General features: G+C 35.9%; 1 protein-coding gene across 7 annotated transcripts in view; it reads left to right on the top strand.

Moving 5' to 3' along the window:
• The window catches only part of VGLL3 (vestigial like family member 3), an 89,451-nt gene extending 77,369 nt beyond the window's left edge, over positions 1-12,082 (top strand). For 6 of the 7 annotated variants that reach the window (XM_042954699.1, XM_042954700.1, XM_042954701.1 and 3 more), the window contains one exon: positions 10,940-12,082. In XM_042954699.1, the coding sequence (XP_042810633.1) occupies positions 10,940-10,979 (40 nt within the window). In that variant the 3' untranslated portion in view covers positions 10,980-12,082. The remainder of the gene's footprint in view (positions 1-10,939) is intronic. The other variant, XR_006207006.1, reaches the window with a different exon arrangement.
• Positions 12,083-14,672: the final 2,590 nt, after the last annotated feature.

Below are 14,672 nucleotides of genomic sequence, written 5' to 3'. Positions count from 1 at the left end.
TAGGGTTTTTTTCAAGTCTTTTTTTGGTTGTTTAAATCTGGTCTTAGTTGATTGAACTCTTTTTAAGAAAATGATTTAGGGTAAAATGAAATTTAAATTAGAATATGCCACAATTACTTAAATTGGGGTAATAAATTAGCCATTTATTATTTGAAATTTATTCATGAAAACTCAGGATTCAACTTGACGTGGCCCTCAGGACCTAAATAAGGTGAAGTTGGAATTATCATTAAGACCCTACTGGGAAAAGATTAGGGTTATAAAAGTAGCAGTTAGTAATATTTTAAGGATTTTTGATTCAAGTCCATTCTCTCAAAGCTGCTTCCAGAGATGGGTCACATTAAAGAGTTAGGGCTATATAGAAGTTTTAGTTTGGTAAAAGTTTCTCAAATGTCCCCCATCCTTGTCTTCACCAATATGAAATACAGTGTTTAGTGAAATACCACTTTCCATTTTAAATTGTGTATATCTTGTGTGTAAAGATTTTAGCTATAAGAACAACACAACCTTTGCTCAGCTAGGCAGGGTTCTTACAGATAATTTAAAGTAATTCCCTTATCTCTGTTTTTTACATTGGTTGTCTTCCCTGGTGCCTTCTGTGAGTTATAAATCTATACACTCTCTTGTATTCTTATCACTCCATAAATTGCTTCTTCTTACCTAGACTCTCCTTAACACAATATGCATATTTTTACCTAATGTGAGGTTGAAACTTAAGGAATTTTCCACTTACTAATGACATGAATTTTGAGTTCTAGGGAGTGGCTTAGTTAAATTATCTATATTTTGATCTGTGATTTGTTATGGTTGTATGTACTTTGTCCAATCTGTGGAGCATGAAGTTGATTGAATCTATAAAATTGGTTTCCTCTTGTGTCCTCCTGAGTTTTCAAAAACAAGTATTCAGCAGTTCCCATGGGATGACTCATTGGGGATTATTTATTTCCTTCCTCTTCCTTTGGAACCTATTAACTTCCTTTGCAGTTTCTCTTAGAACAGTGTTGTACTCCAACTCATTCAGATCATGCAATTGGATTTTCCCAATTAAGGGAGAAGAAAAGTATTAACTCTCTGCTCCGTTCCTTCTTCTCCATTGAATTGAATTCAAAAGGAGAGCAGACAATTGGATAGCTTCACCCTGAATTTGGACTGTGTTCTGTGCCACTGTAGAATGGTACATTGTGCACAGTAGAATGTAGGATGAAACATTCCTTGGCTCTGGGGCCCAAGAAAAGTTGGGGACCTGAATTCTGCTGTATCTAGGAAAGATTTGCAAGTGAGGTCTCTTGTTGAGAAAAGACATCATTGACATATTGCAAGGATTAGATCCTTGCAAGATAAGGAATAGATCAAAGTCTAAATGAAAAGAGAGTGCATGTCTCTATAATTGCCTGGCATCCCCTTGTTATGATCATTTTACCTTTACCACCAGAAGTTATAAAAGAGAATGGGTTGTAATTTAGCATGATATTCTGACCTTAAGTTTAAAATGCTATCACTCTCTGGTTCTGCTTTCCTCACATCAAAACGATGCTGTTGAACTTATAGGCTTCTAACCTGCTTTAAAGAGGCTACCAGCTTCCTCCCTAAATCATTTGAAACCACTCCACCTTTGACTATTTTAAAAATTAGACTTTATTCAAGGTTTTGGAAGATGTGAGCTAAACCATATAAAATCATCTCATTTATTTGACATCTAATCCAGGCTTTGGCCACTACACTATCATAAGTTAATGAACAACTCATGAGTTGGATCTCAACAGGCTACTTTGTCCCTCATCGTTTATTTGAAAGAGCCTCTAAATATTTTAAAAATCAATGTTTCTTAAGAAGGTTAATCATCCCCTTCCTAACTTTCATCTGTAATTTTTCTTCTTTCTCTTTCTTCTTAAAATTATTTACATTATTATTTAAGCAAAAATGCCCAGGGTTGCTCCAAATGTTGCAAATAAGAACCAGTGGTTTGCAAATAATTGAGGAATTAGTTCTTTGAACTTTATAACAAACCTTAAAAAAACAAAAAACAAAAAAAAAAAAAAACAAAACAAATTCTAGGCACTGGTGTAAAACATGCCCTTGAGGAGCTCATTATTCATTTTGCAAACCATCTTTCCTATTCCTGTTCTAAGACTTGCAGAATAGGACTGGATCTATCTAGTTTTTGCATTTGTTCTGTGGTTTAGTGTCACATGTGTCATTTAAAGTTGCAGTCAGAAACTATATTTTAAGAAACTAAATTCTATTTCTTACTGGGTGTCCCTCCCTTTGTTACACTGTATTTGCCAAATTAAGTCAATGAGGCATTAAGTGGTGGTAAAGGAAAGTATACATGCTGGAGTTTTGACTGGGGGATGAATAGAGAAGTAGAATGAATTAATGGAAAAGATCATTGGTTTGTATATTAGGTCATTCTCTGAATTCTGCCTTGGCCACAGTTAGATATGTGTGATTTGGGGTTTATCTTATGAAGAAAGTGAGATAATAATACCTAACTGGCAGGCTGTGAAGTGTGGAAATGATATCTATATGATATATATATCATATATATATATATATATATATATATATATATATATGATTGATATATATATATGTATGATATATATATCATATATATGTGATCAATCATATCTGTCTCATTATAGCTATTTAATAAATGACAGGCACCACAAATGTCTATCAATTTTGTAAGTAGGTCATAAAACTGAGCTCCCAAATGTCCCTTCTCTATACTTTCCATATCTATTTCTGCAGCAATCCAATAGATATAGGACTACTTTTTCATGACAAATTGTTGCAAGAGAATCTTTGCCCACTACTATTTGTTGAAGATAAAATGTAAATTTCTTAATTATTTCTGTTACTTTAGTGTGTCATTTATGAAAGAAAATAACCTTTTAGTGGTATGTAGCCCCAACTGTGAGTTTTCTTACATATTCCAAAGTTTATTCATCCAGGATCCCAAATCAAGGCAACATCTTTATTAAATCACCAAAGTTTATATTTTTCAATTACATTTTGGGCTTCCTTAGCACCTGGAATAAAAACATCTCTTTTGAAGTTATCCATTTTTTTTTCTTTTACTTGCCTTGGAGGAAAAATTGCAGAATATGGTGGAAAAAGATCGTTTGCATGAAAAGGGGAGGGAAAAGAAAACCCTTTACGATCTCAGCAGATTTACTCTGCTTGAGAAAAAAAGAAACAATTTTATTGGAAGCAGATGTTGACACTGTGTCAGTTATTGAAGATGGAAAGAGTTCGCTTGAGCCATTGCAGTTACAAAGGGGTATTGATGGCAGTTAGAATCCCTGTGATGGATCACCTTCACAGCAGACATAAGGACAGCAGAAAAGCAGAAACTGTATGAGACCACTGAAATCAGCCTGCTGATTTTAACGTACAGGATCCTAAGGATCCAGTTTCATTTTGTTTTGTTTGTTTTGTTTTTTCTTTCCTCCAGGATGAAAGACACATCTTTCAGAAAATTTAAGGCTTCTTTGAGAAATTTACTTTTATTCTCTAAAAACATGGCCTAAGAGCCCTTTAAATCTCTTATTTTTAAAATACTAAAAGTATTATTAAAGTCATTTTAGAAAAATCAGGTTATAGTTTTAGTTCAGTGATGTATGTTGAAAATAAATACATAAACTACACAAAAATGGATGATTGAAGATTGGGGTATGGGTGGGCCCTTCCAGGAAACCTTGGTCTCAATAGCTTTAATTACCTTAGTAACTTGGTCATGGACATTGGTCACAGAACAGACTTTCAGGCTTTTCTCTTTTAGTGCTCTCTTGGAATTTACTCCTATATACTTTCCCAAAGTATAGAAATAGCCATTATTATTAAAATATCTTGATTTTCTTATTTCCTTTATTGTCCATTATGCTTTTTTATTTGTTTGAAAAATTTTTATAGTTTCAAATAATTAATCAAACTAATGTTCAGTCAAAATTGCAAATTAACTTGATCCGATAATATGTAAATGTCCTTTTAAAGGTCAAGGCATACTATTGAATTAACTAATTATGTAAGTAAACAATGATACCTTCTAGAAAAGGGACAGTCACCATCAAGTAGCTTCCTTTTTAACAATTTCTGGACTACTAAATTTTGACTTAAGAATAACTCTTTTAGAATATAAGATTCTTTAGGGTTTTTTTTTTTTGGTGTATGCATAAGATGTGAACTTTTCTAATGATATCTCTTTATACTAGTAGAGATGTACATTTTTTTTTCTATGCTGTGGCTAGGGCAAAAATGAATAATTATTTACACACCTGATTTAATTTCTTAGGATATTTACAATCTTGGATATTATATATGATTTTAAAATACTATTCCATTCATTTTTCTGGATGTACAATATAGGGAAGAGTTTTCATGTGAATTCTTTGTTCATTTTAAAGTGCATATATTGAAAGAGAAAACGTGGATTAATTTGTTTTTATCATATACATCTAGGTAAGGTGAAATACTTTTATAAAAAAATAGTGTAGAAGACTATATTTGTCACTTGGTTAGGTAAACTGAAAATAATAATAGAAATATTATCTTACAACATTGAAATACAATGAAATTCCAGACTTGTGAGTTTTATGAGCAATTTTATGCTATCTTAATTTTACATTTCCAGAAAGACAAATTAACTAATCTTACCTAGTTGTCAGTCTTTAATTCATAAAACTTTTGGGTTTACAAGCTCATTATGAAATCATAATTTTTGTTTGTTTTTCTTGGGATTGTGGAAAGAGACATTTTCATATTTCTATTCACTCTTCAAATGCAGGTCACATAACTATGTGTCAGTGATATAAGATGATGGAGGACTTTGTAGTAAAAACTGTCACCTTCAATTTGTTCAATAAATAATTTAATGTGAATTTAATGTTTATATTTTAATGTAGCATTTTCGTTTGGTCTGCCTTTCTTGAAAATGAACTCAAGCTCACTGTTTTCTTCTTCTCCAGTTAAGGAGTTTATAAATATCTTTGAAAACTAAAGCTAAATATTAGTGAGTCTTTTTTATGAAGTTAATTTCTAAGGCCAAGTTAATTTCTAAGGCCAAGTTGTTAATAGTGAAGAGTGGGTTATAAAACAAGTGTTCATAATGGAAGAACAAGTGAAATGTACTAAATTACATAGCAACAGGAAGCTTCTGAAGTTTTTTCAATGTTTACTTATTTGGGAGAGAAAGAGAGAGAGGGAGAGAGAGACAATGTCAAGCAGGCTCTACGCTGCTAGTCTGGAACCCAAGGCAGGGCTTGATCCCATGAACCAACCAAACCAACCGTGAAATCATGACCTGCGCCAGGATCAAGAGTTGAACACAACCAACTGAGCCACCCAGGCACACCGTGAATTTTTTAATACAATGCTTCTAAAGCTATCAATTGACTCTTTACACAAAGTACATTTTGTTGTTTTGTTTTTACTCTTATTGATACAGAACTTGCTGTAAGTAGTATGGAAAATCACAAACACACACACACACACACACACACACACACACGACCAAAAACTTACAGTTCATTGACAGTGAAGAACTACACCTAGAAAGGAAAATTCCAAGACTATATTTTTGAAGGAAGTTAGAGTTTTCCTACAATGGCGTCTACTTTCTTATTAAATGAATTTTTAATGTGGAAGTGCAAAAGTCTAGAAATAAGTGTTTGAATCAGTAGACCCTCCAACATTATAGGTGAAATAATTTGGCATTCTTAATTGTTGCTATATTTAGACTAGACTAGTGTTATGAGTTTTCTATGGCTGCTGTAAAAATTACCACAATCTTAACATCTTCAAACAAATTTATTATCTTAACCACTTGATAGGTCAGACATTTGGCACTGCTCTCAGGCTAAAATCAGTGTCAGCTGCATTCCTTCTGGATGCCCTAAGGGAGAATCTCTTTCTTTGCTGTTCCAAGTTTCTAGAGTCCTTGACTAAAGGCCCCCTCTTCATCTTGTAAGCCATTAGCCATCAAGTCCTTCTCACAAGGCATCATTCTGACCCTCTCTTTCACCTCTCTCTTACATGTTTAAAGAAATTTGTAGTTACATTGGCTCTACCTTGATAATCTCCTCAACTCAGAGTTCTTAATTTAATTGCATCTGTAAAGTCCTTAAATATAAGGTAACATATTCACAGGTTCTAAGGATTAGGATGTGAGTATTTTGGGGGGGTGGGCACTATTCTACTACCACAATTATTATTAGATTTAAGTTTATTTATTTATTTATTTATTTTTTACCAGCCTTGTAATCTGGGAGTATTTAATACATCACTGAAACTAGCAAGGCTTGTTCCATGTTCGCAATGGTCGTTTGTGTAGGATTCGTCTTCATTCACTTAAATAATTGCATACAAAGGGAATTTCTGTTCTTATTTCAAACATTTCACGTGGTTATTATAGTGCCTTGGAATCTAAAGGGCTATGTGGTATTTATGTCAGACAAACGCTCAGGGGGTGGGGGGGGGGGTGGAGAGAAGGACATCTGGTGCAGATTCTTCCTAGCTGAAGTGTGTTTTCTCTGGGGACAATCAACTACCATTTAATTGTTTTGCTTCCTTTTTTTGGGAACATGATCATCCTGTGATGTCCTAAGTCTCCAAGCATCTCATTTGACCTGCTTATACACATTTGACAAAATATCTATATATGACCACATTGACATGGTAAAGCTTTTACATTTTTGTCCAGATTGAATCATTACATCTGTTATCAGTTAAGCAGTGGAAAAACTGTTATGGAAAGCAAACATATTTTGATACATTTAATGTGTAAAGTAGGTTCCTGTGCTTTGGAATGCTGTTGATCAATAAATGAGCTAGACTGTCTTAGAAATAACACTCAAACACAACTGTTTTACTTTCCACACCAAGTTTGGCTGTGGCTGAATGAAGAACACCAGCATTGATCTTTGCTTCTCACTTGTAAAAGAGACTATTTGCTGGGAGCCAAATATAGCAACAGAGGATTTATTATCTTGCCAAAAAATACAAAATCTGTTCCCCTTTAAACACGATACTCTATCCTTTTCTTGTGGATCTTGCTAAAAGGAAAATATAGCTCTAAACTACCCCATTCCTTCTGCTGAAAGTTTCCTACGTTTTTTCAAATGGGCTATGTGTGGTTTTGTGTTTTATGTTTCCTAAAGAAAATGGCTGTATGCAAAATCCATCCAGTATTAATCATGTTCCTTGCCAAAACAAACAAACAAACAAACAAACAAAACCGAAAATGTTTCTAAAGCAAAGAAGAGAGTCAACAGCAATTAAGAAAATCACACTTTGCTAGTTTCAATACTAACTATGTATCACTGGGTGATGTTCTATGTTTCATTTTGTATTGAACCAAAAAAAAAATTTTTTTTTAAATCGGCTTCAACCAACAGGTGCTTTCTTTAAAGGCCTTAGAACATGGGTGTTTTGCTCTGAATGTCGTCTGACTAGTCTAGATTATAATGTTGGTAATGACAGTTAACTCTTCTGCTTGGTTTATGATGTATATACAGAATTTTAAAAACAGTTTTGCAAACATCACCAAGAAAATAAGCTTTCCAGTGACAGCTTTACCAGACATCTTCGTGTGGGATTTTAAAACAAACACAAGGCTGTTTGGAAATACTTGGTATATGCAAATATGCAAAATATGCTGAACAGTGCTAACAGCTGTAGGGTGTATGTACTCCCTCATCCTTGAGCAGAATATTTTGGTGGCAGTGATGGTTGTTTTTTCCATCTTAGCTTCTCATCTCCCTCACCGTCCTACCCCTGTCTCCACCCACTCACCTATCCACATACAAAAACACATACTTAACACCACCCCCCCCCCCCCATTTCCATGCTGCTTCCAAGAGAATCATTTCAACAGATTCCCCCTGGAAAAGGTGGGTGGTGCCTTGAAGGACTGTTTGAGTTACAGGATGTTGTAAAGGCTGAGCTCCATGAACTTGCTTGCACTTGCTCTGACACCAGCCTTGCACACAGCCCAGACACTCTGCAGACCAGATTCCATTAAGGCTTGTCCTTGCAAGGAGAGGGAATGTCTGATTGAGAGTGGCCTTCCTATGATGATCCTAAAGAACACAGAGTAATCATTTTAAATGTGTGCTATCAGTTTCCATAAAATCAAGGCACTCATTCATTTATGAAAATAAGCACATACGGCTTTCTGCCTACAGCCTAAAAGAGGAAGGGAGGACCCAAGAAAAGTTAAAAATGAAGGTCTCTTCTCGTAATACATCATTTTAACAGGATGGAGAGGAGAAGATGACAAATATGAAATGAGAAACCCTGGGTCCTCAGAGCAGTTCTACTGGTAATTTGTTGATAGCATTTGGTCAGTTTCCTTATCAGTAATGTAAAAGATAAGATGAAATAAATGTAAACTGCTTTGAGAAAAGTAAAAGTACTGCACAGATACAAAGAGGAACTGATATTTATTAAAACTCTTCTATATACCATGAACATTACATGAATTTATGTTAAGGAAATATCACAAATAGCAATATGTAGAGAGTATTATTTGAGAGGAAGTTTGCAATATAAAAAAACATGAGGATTTAATGTTTAGTGATGCAACTCAGAAGCTGATGTCCTTGGACAATTTCCTTAACCCCTTTAAGTCTCAGTGTATTCGTCTGTAAAATGAAGATATGCAAAGTAACTACTTCATAGAATTGTTAAAGGAATTAAATAAAGTCTATAAATCATTTACCACTAAGTAAATACTATGGCTTTTCTTTTTATTAAGCTTATTTTTTAGTAATTTAGTAAATTTAGTAATTTTTTAGTAATTCCTAAACTTAGCAATTTAGGAAATCAGTTAAGACAGCCCAAGAGCACTTGACTTCAAGTGACAGAGTGAGGATTCAAACCTGGATTTTTTTTTTTTTTTTTGTAATGTTTATTTACTTTTGAGAGAGAGGGAGAGACAGAATCCAAAACAGCTCCGGGCTCTGAGCTGTCAGCACAGACCCCAACATGGGGCTTGAACCCACAAACCGTGAGATCATGACCTGAGGTGAAGTCAGATGCTTAACCGACTGAGCCACCCAGGTTCCCCTCAAACTCAGATTTAACCAAAAAAGAAAAAAAGAATCTTACACCACCACACTACCCTCTAAGGTTTTTGGTATTGTCACATCTATGAATGCATTTGCTGTGAGCATATTTTAATAATTTCTTAGCCAACGTCTTTCTACAAATCCTATCCTATGAAAATGGAGTAGTAGAAATCTTTCTACTCCTGGAACCCCAGAACTTAATGTGTGTATGTGTATGTGTATGTAACATATTTTTCCTTCATTTACTTTTTCTACAGGGTCAACTAAATATGCTAATAATATTCATACAAGTAAAGTGAAGTAATGATTTCAATTCCTGGGAGCCCTTGTCTGAAGTCATATGGATGTTAAATCTCTTAACCTAGATAGTTGATAATAGATATAGTGTCTGTATTGACTATTTGAAATAGGCCAATTACCTTCCTATTAGGCAGTGCCCATTCATAAAAACAAGTCTTGGGGCACCTGAGTGCCTCAGTCAATTAAGTGTCTGACTCTTGGTTTTGGCTGGGGACATGATCTCATGGTTCATGGGATCGAGCCTCACATCAGGCTCTGCACTGACAACATGGAGCCTGCTTGAGATTCCCTCTCTCCCTCTCTCTCTGACCCTCGCCCACTTGCTCACTCTCTCTCAAAATAAATAAATATTAAAAGAAAAAACTAGTTTTAAAAAAGCCAGCTTTTTCGTGGACACATTCTTAGATGCAACCACTGCTGCTTGCTCTCTGCTGTATGTCTAGGCCTGTGAGGCTTCTGAGCTTGTCTATGTTTCCTGGCTCCATGATGATCCCCTTAGATTTGTCAATAGAATTCAAACTCTCTGATGTTGATCTTTATTGCACTTCCCAGAAGTTTTTACCTGTTTTGACTTCTTTGGTTGCTTATAATAGATCTCTCCTGCCCTAGCCCCACTGAATTTTATCTTCTGGAGTGAGCCAGGATCAGGCTATTCTGAAGGCAGAATGGATTAACTTTGGCAAGTTAATCACCCAAGGGCTGATCTAGGATCTGAAACCTATAAAAGGTTTATACAGAGGGGAGCTTTTTAAGAAGATACAAAGGCATAATAAATCATGAAAGTATTTATTTAGAATGGGAAATGACAACGAACTTTGAAAATCTAATGAATACCATAAACACAAAATTCAGAAACATCATGTAAATTTGTATTAACTACCTGCTTAGGTACATGTATAACGTAACATGCTACTCCTCCAACAGTTAGCACATTTACCTTCATTTTAACTTCAGTACATTTCAAACATGTGTCTTTACCTTCTTATATTTAGTGGTAGAAAAGGTAGGTTCTGTTCATAGAGTGATATGTTCTTAGCCCCTCTTGAAACAATGTAGTAGGGGTCTGTAGTATTTCTAGACACCGTTTGCTCACTGGGACATGATTTCTTAATTATACCTAGAAGTGTTTGGGAATGGTATAAACATATCCCACTAAATCCAAATCCTACCTATATGTATCTACCAACTCAATTTTCCCTTAGCTTGATCCTTACCACCCCACAAAGGGAACACTCAGAAGGGACACCTGAGTGAAAGAGAGAGTGATTTTATATGATTGTGGTTAAAATAGCTTATATTTTTTTTCAGTTTGCATAACTTATGTCAATATGGATGCTAGGATTAAATCTCAGAGCTTTGGAAGGTGGCCTATGCCAATAAGAGGCTCAGAAGCTTTATCCTCATTAGCTTAGGGAAAATTTGCCTATGCACAGGCCTCTTCAACTTGTCTCCCATGGTAAAAAAAAAAAAAAAAAAAGGAAAAGAAACAACAACAACAAAAGTCCTACTTACAAGAGCACTGATATGTGGCTTCACTTTGTTAATTTTCTGATTCCTATCTATTACAGTACATTAAACTATGATAAGATGCTAAGAGTTCCATACTGAATAACCAAGATTTAAAAAGGCTTCAGTTTGAAAGAGAGAGACAGAAGAAAAGGCTGAATTTTTTTGGAAGTTATTCAACATAGACAAACAAGGAGAAAATGGTTTAAAAGATGACTGGACTGAAGAATTTATGTGAAAATAACCTGAAGCTGAGAACAGTGAGGAATGAATTACCTCCTGGAAAAAACAGTCTTGTTTCTTAAGGATAAAAAAAGACTATATGATGTTTGCAACTATTCATGACCATGAACCAGAACTTTATAACATGGTCTTACTACGTAATGAAGCAAAGAATGCTTTCTTAGATTACCTGGTGGGGGGGGGGGATTTCTGACATAGTTCTGTCATTAACAAGCTATGTGTTTCTGGAAAAATCATTAAATGTCCTTGGTGTGTTTTCTCATCTGTAAAACAAAGGCATTAAAACTAGACAGTCTTTAAGGCTTCTTCTAGTTCTGAAAGTTCTGTGATTCTCCATGTATTTTCTTTAAATATAATACTTTAACCTATTTAGGCATCAGAATTAAAATTTTCCTGGAGCTAAAATACTTTGGAAAGAATAACCTAATTGGAAAAGATTATTTGACAACTTCTTCAGATGTCAATGTAAGTCTGAGCTATAAAAAAATTCGATCATGATATTATTGTACAGAGTGGAACAAAAATTCCAAAGAATCTCTTTGTAACAAATGCCATTGACATTTATATAATCTGAAGATTTAAAAAAAAAGAGAGAGAGACACAACTCCTTTAGAAATTAGACATTCTGGAATTTGTATTTCTAACACAATTTATTCCTCAAGGAGCCAATGTTCAAACCTGTGTATAATTTAGACTTTTTGCTCATCCCATGTGTTCCATGTCCTGGTTTGAATTAGTCAGCTGTGGAAAATAGAAATGTAGAAATCAAAAAAAATTCGCTTACAGCATTCTTATTACTAATTATGTCCAACACAGTAGACAAAGTTACAGACATATATTATTAAAGACGTAACAGGTTATCTCTCCTTACCCCCTACTCAGTTAGCTCTGACTGGTTTAAAAAACAAAATCCTTGCAATGTGTCCAGTTTAATTTTAACAAACCACCTTAGCTTCTATGATTTCCACTGGAAGACTAATGATTGAATATATTTCAATATCAATAAACATTCATTGATGGAATTTCCTTGTGTCCAATACCTATAGCCATTCACACGTCATCAAGAAGAAAAATTTATCATCATAATCTGAATCTCCTCAGGAAGCCATCTCTCATGTTGGATAAAATGAGTTAAATGGACTCAGTCCCTGTTCCCTAAAAATATGTTCAACCTCATTAGTCTGGGGGTACCATGTGTTTGGATCTCAATCACATTGCCTTCTAGCAATAATTTTGCCATACTAATCTTATTTTATGTCCTTCATTTCTGTAAGTAAATACTGGTTTATCCTCAATTTCTTACCCCTAGTAAATATCCTAACATATCCTTGGCCAATTTTCACCCCCCTACTAAACATATTATATATGGGTTGCATACATGGGACCTGATGTGGTCCTTACTGGGCAGTGGTTTTTGCTTTGTGTGGTCAGCACAGTCAGTCCACCCTGAGGTGGAAGAAAGAATAGTTTCTCCCTCTAGGCAAATCACTCAGTTCTAGAAAGGGCAACCACATTTATTTTTTTGCATGTCTGTTTGCTCTCAGATCTCTTCCTAGACCCTTCAGTGTTCCACTGGATGTCATAGGAGTATTGACGTTGGCACTGACAGGAGATTGAAACATGAAACCAGTAGGTAGGGAGAAGCCAGGATAATTTGCCGCCTCCTTCTCTATGCACATTTTTTTTTTTTTTTGAGACAGAGAGAGCATAAACGGGGGAGGGGCAGAGAGAGAAAGGGAGACACAGAATCTGAAGCAGACTCCAGGCTCTGAACTGTCAGCACAGAGCCCCATGCGGGGCTCCAACCCACGAACCATGAGATCATGACCTGAGCCAAAGTTGGACACTTAACCCACTGAGCCACCCAGGCTCCCCTCTAGCACAAATTTGACAACATCTCGTAGCAGCTGTGTCTCCAGAAATGACTATGGTTCCTCTGTAGCTTCAGCTCCTGCTATATTCCTAGCTCCTGCCAGGTACCCAGGCTCCTGACTCCCTTAATATTTCTTCTACTTTTTGCCTCTCTGCGTGGAAGTGACTTCCTGATATTGCTATTCTCTGGTTTGCTTCACCATCTCCTTAGCTTTTCCATTACTGTGTAACCATGTTCCAAAATTGAATTTGCGATTTTAAGTACTCAGAATGGTTTTTATTGACCTGGTTGGAATGTGGCAGTAACGTTTTTGCCTATAAAGAATGGTCCCAGAAAACAAATACTCTACAAAGGATTGTAGCATAGAGTTTACATGTTAGAGCATGAGTGTAGAAATGGCCCCCATCTAGGCAGAAAGAGGGATTTTAGTAATCCATGGTATTCAGTAACATCACAACCACCTGAAGTATCAGGGCTCTAAGAAATTAAGTCTACTAAACCTGGCCACTGTGGCTGTGTCGATGTTTGCAAGTCTTGCAGAGGTTAGAAAAGTATTTGAGGTTTCACTTGAAGGGCTTGGAAGGAAAGAAAAGGAAGGAAGGAAGGAAGGAAGGAAGGAAGGAAGGAAGGAAGGGAGGGAGAGAGGGAGGAAGGAAGGAAGGAAGGAAGGGAGGGAGGGAGGAAGGAAGGAAAGGGAGGGAGGGAGGAAGGAAGGAAGGGAGGGACAAGAAAACAACTCAAGGTTTTGGGCTTTAGGCTAAAACACAGGGAGAAAACTTCATGACAGCTTTAAGTGAGTGTTTTTATTCATTATAGACAAAGGCTAAGCATGGCTGATGATCAAGACTGAAGTCTAAAGGTGCAGTTTGGAGATTTAGTGAGGAAGGAATGATTCCCTTTTAGACATTAGCAGAAAAATTTAGGTGTTCTCAAATGAAGCTGAAAACTCTGGACTCCCATTATTAAATAAATTCCATAATTGAATCCCAAAATTCATTTACCACTGAAACAACTCACTACTTCTTTCTTTTTGAATTTTAATTGTTTTAAATGTTTATTTTTGAGAGAGAGAGACACACACATAGTGCAAGCAGGGAAGGTGAATAGAGAGGGAGACAAAGAATCTGAAGCAGATTCCAGGCTCTAAGCTGTCAGCACAGAGCCCAACGTGGGGCTTGAACCCATGAACTTCCAGATTATGACCTGAGCCAAAGTCAGATGCCCAACCAACTGAGCCATCCAGGTTCTCCCACTCCTTTCCTCTTTCTGAGGATGCTAGCTTTCTTGCAAGATCTACTCATATCACACTTCATTGCCTCTAGACAAAACTAGAGTCAGATTCCAATAAGACCCAGGGGAGAACCACTAGTTATCTTGGGAGAAGAGAGTCTACATGTCACAGGGATTGAAAGAATTTGCTCATGTGTACCATTTGGAAACTGAGAAGCATGTACATGGATGGATCCTGATGGAATAGAAAGCTTATGGAAGTTGGCTGGTGAATAGTTTTGGCTCCAGTCTATCTCAAAGTGAGCCTAGGGAATCCATGGTCCATCTTTGGTTATTGTCCCAGTTCCTGATCACATAGTTGAGTAAAGTAGATTAAGAAAATGACAGAATCCCTGCAGTGGCTGTTATGATAAGAAGGGCTATATATTAGTTCCTGGAAGCATCTATCC

The sequence above is a fragment of the Panthera leo genome, chromosome C2 (genome assembly GCF_018350215.1).
Source record: "Panthera leo isolate Ple1 chromosome C2, P.leo_Ple1_pat1.1, whole genome shotgun sequence".
Classification (NCBI taxonomy): Eukaryota; Metazoa; Chordata; class Mammalia; order Carnivora; family Felidae; genus Panthera; species Panthera leo.
Note: the sequence above shows the minus strand (reverse complement) of the source record. Positions and strands in the feature narration are given on the sequence as shown.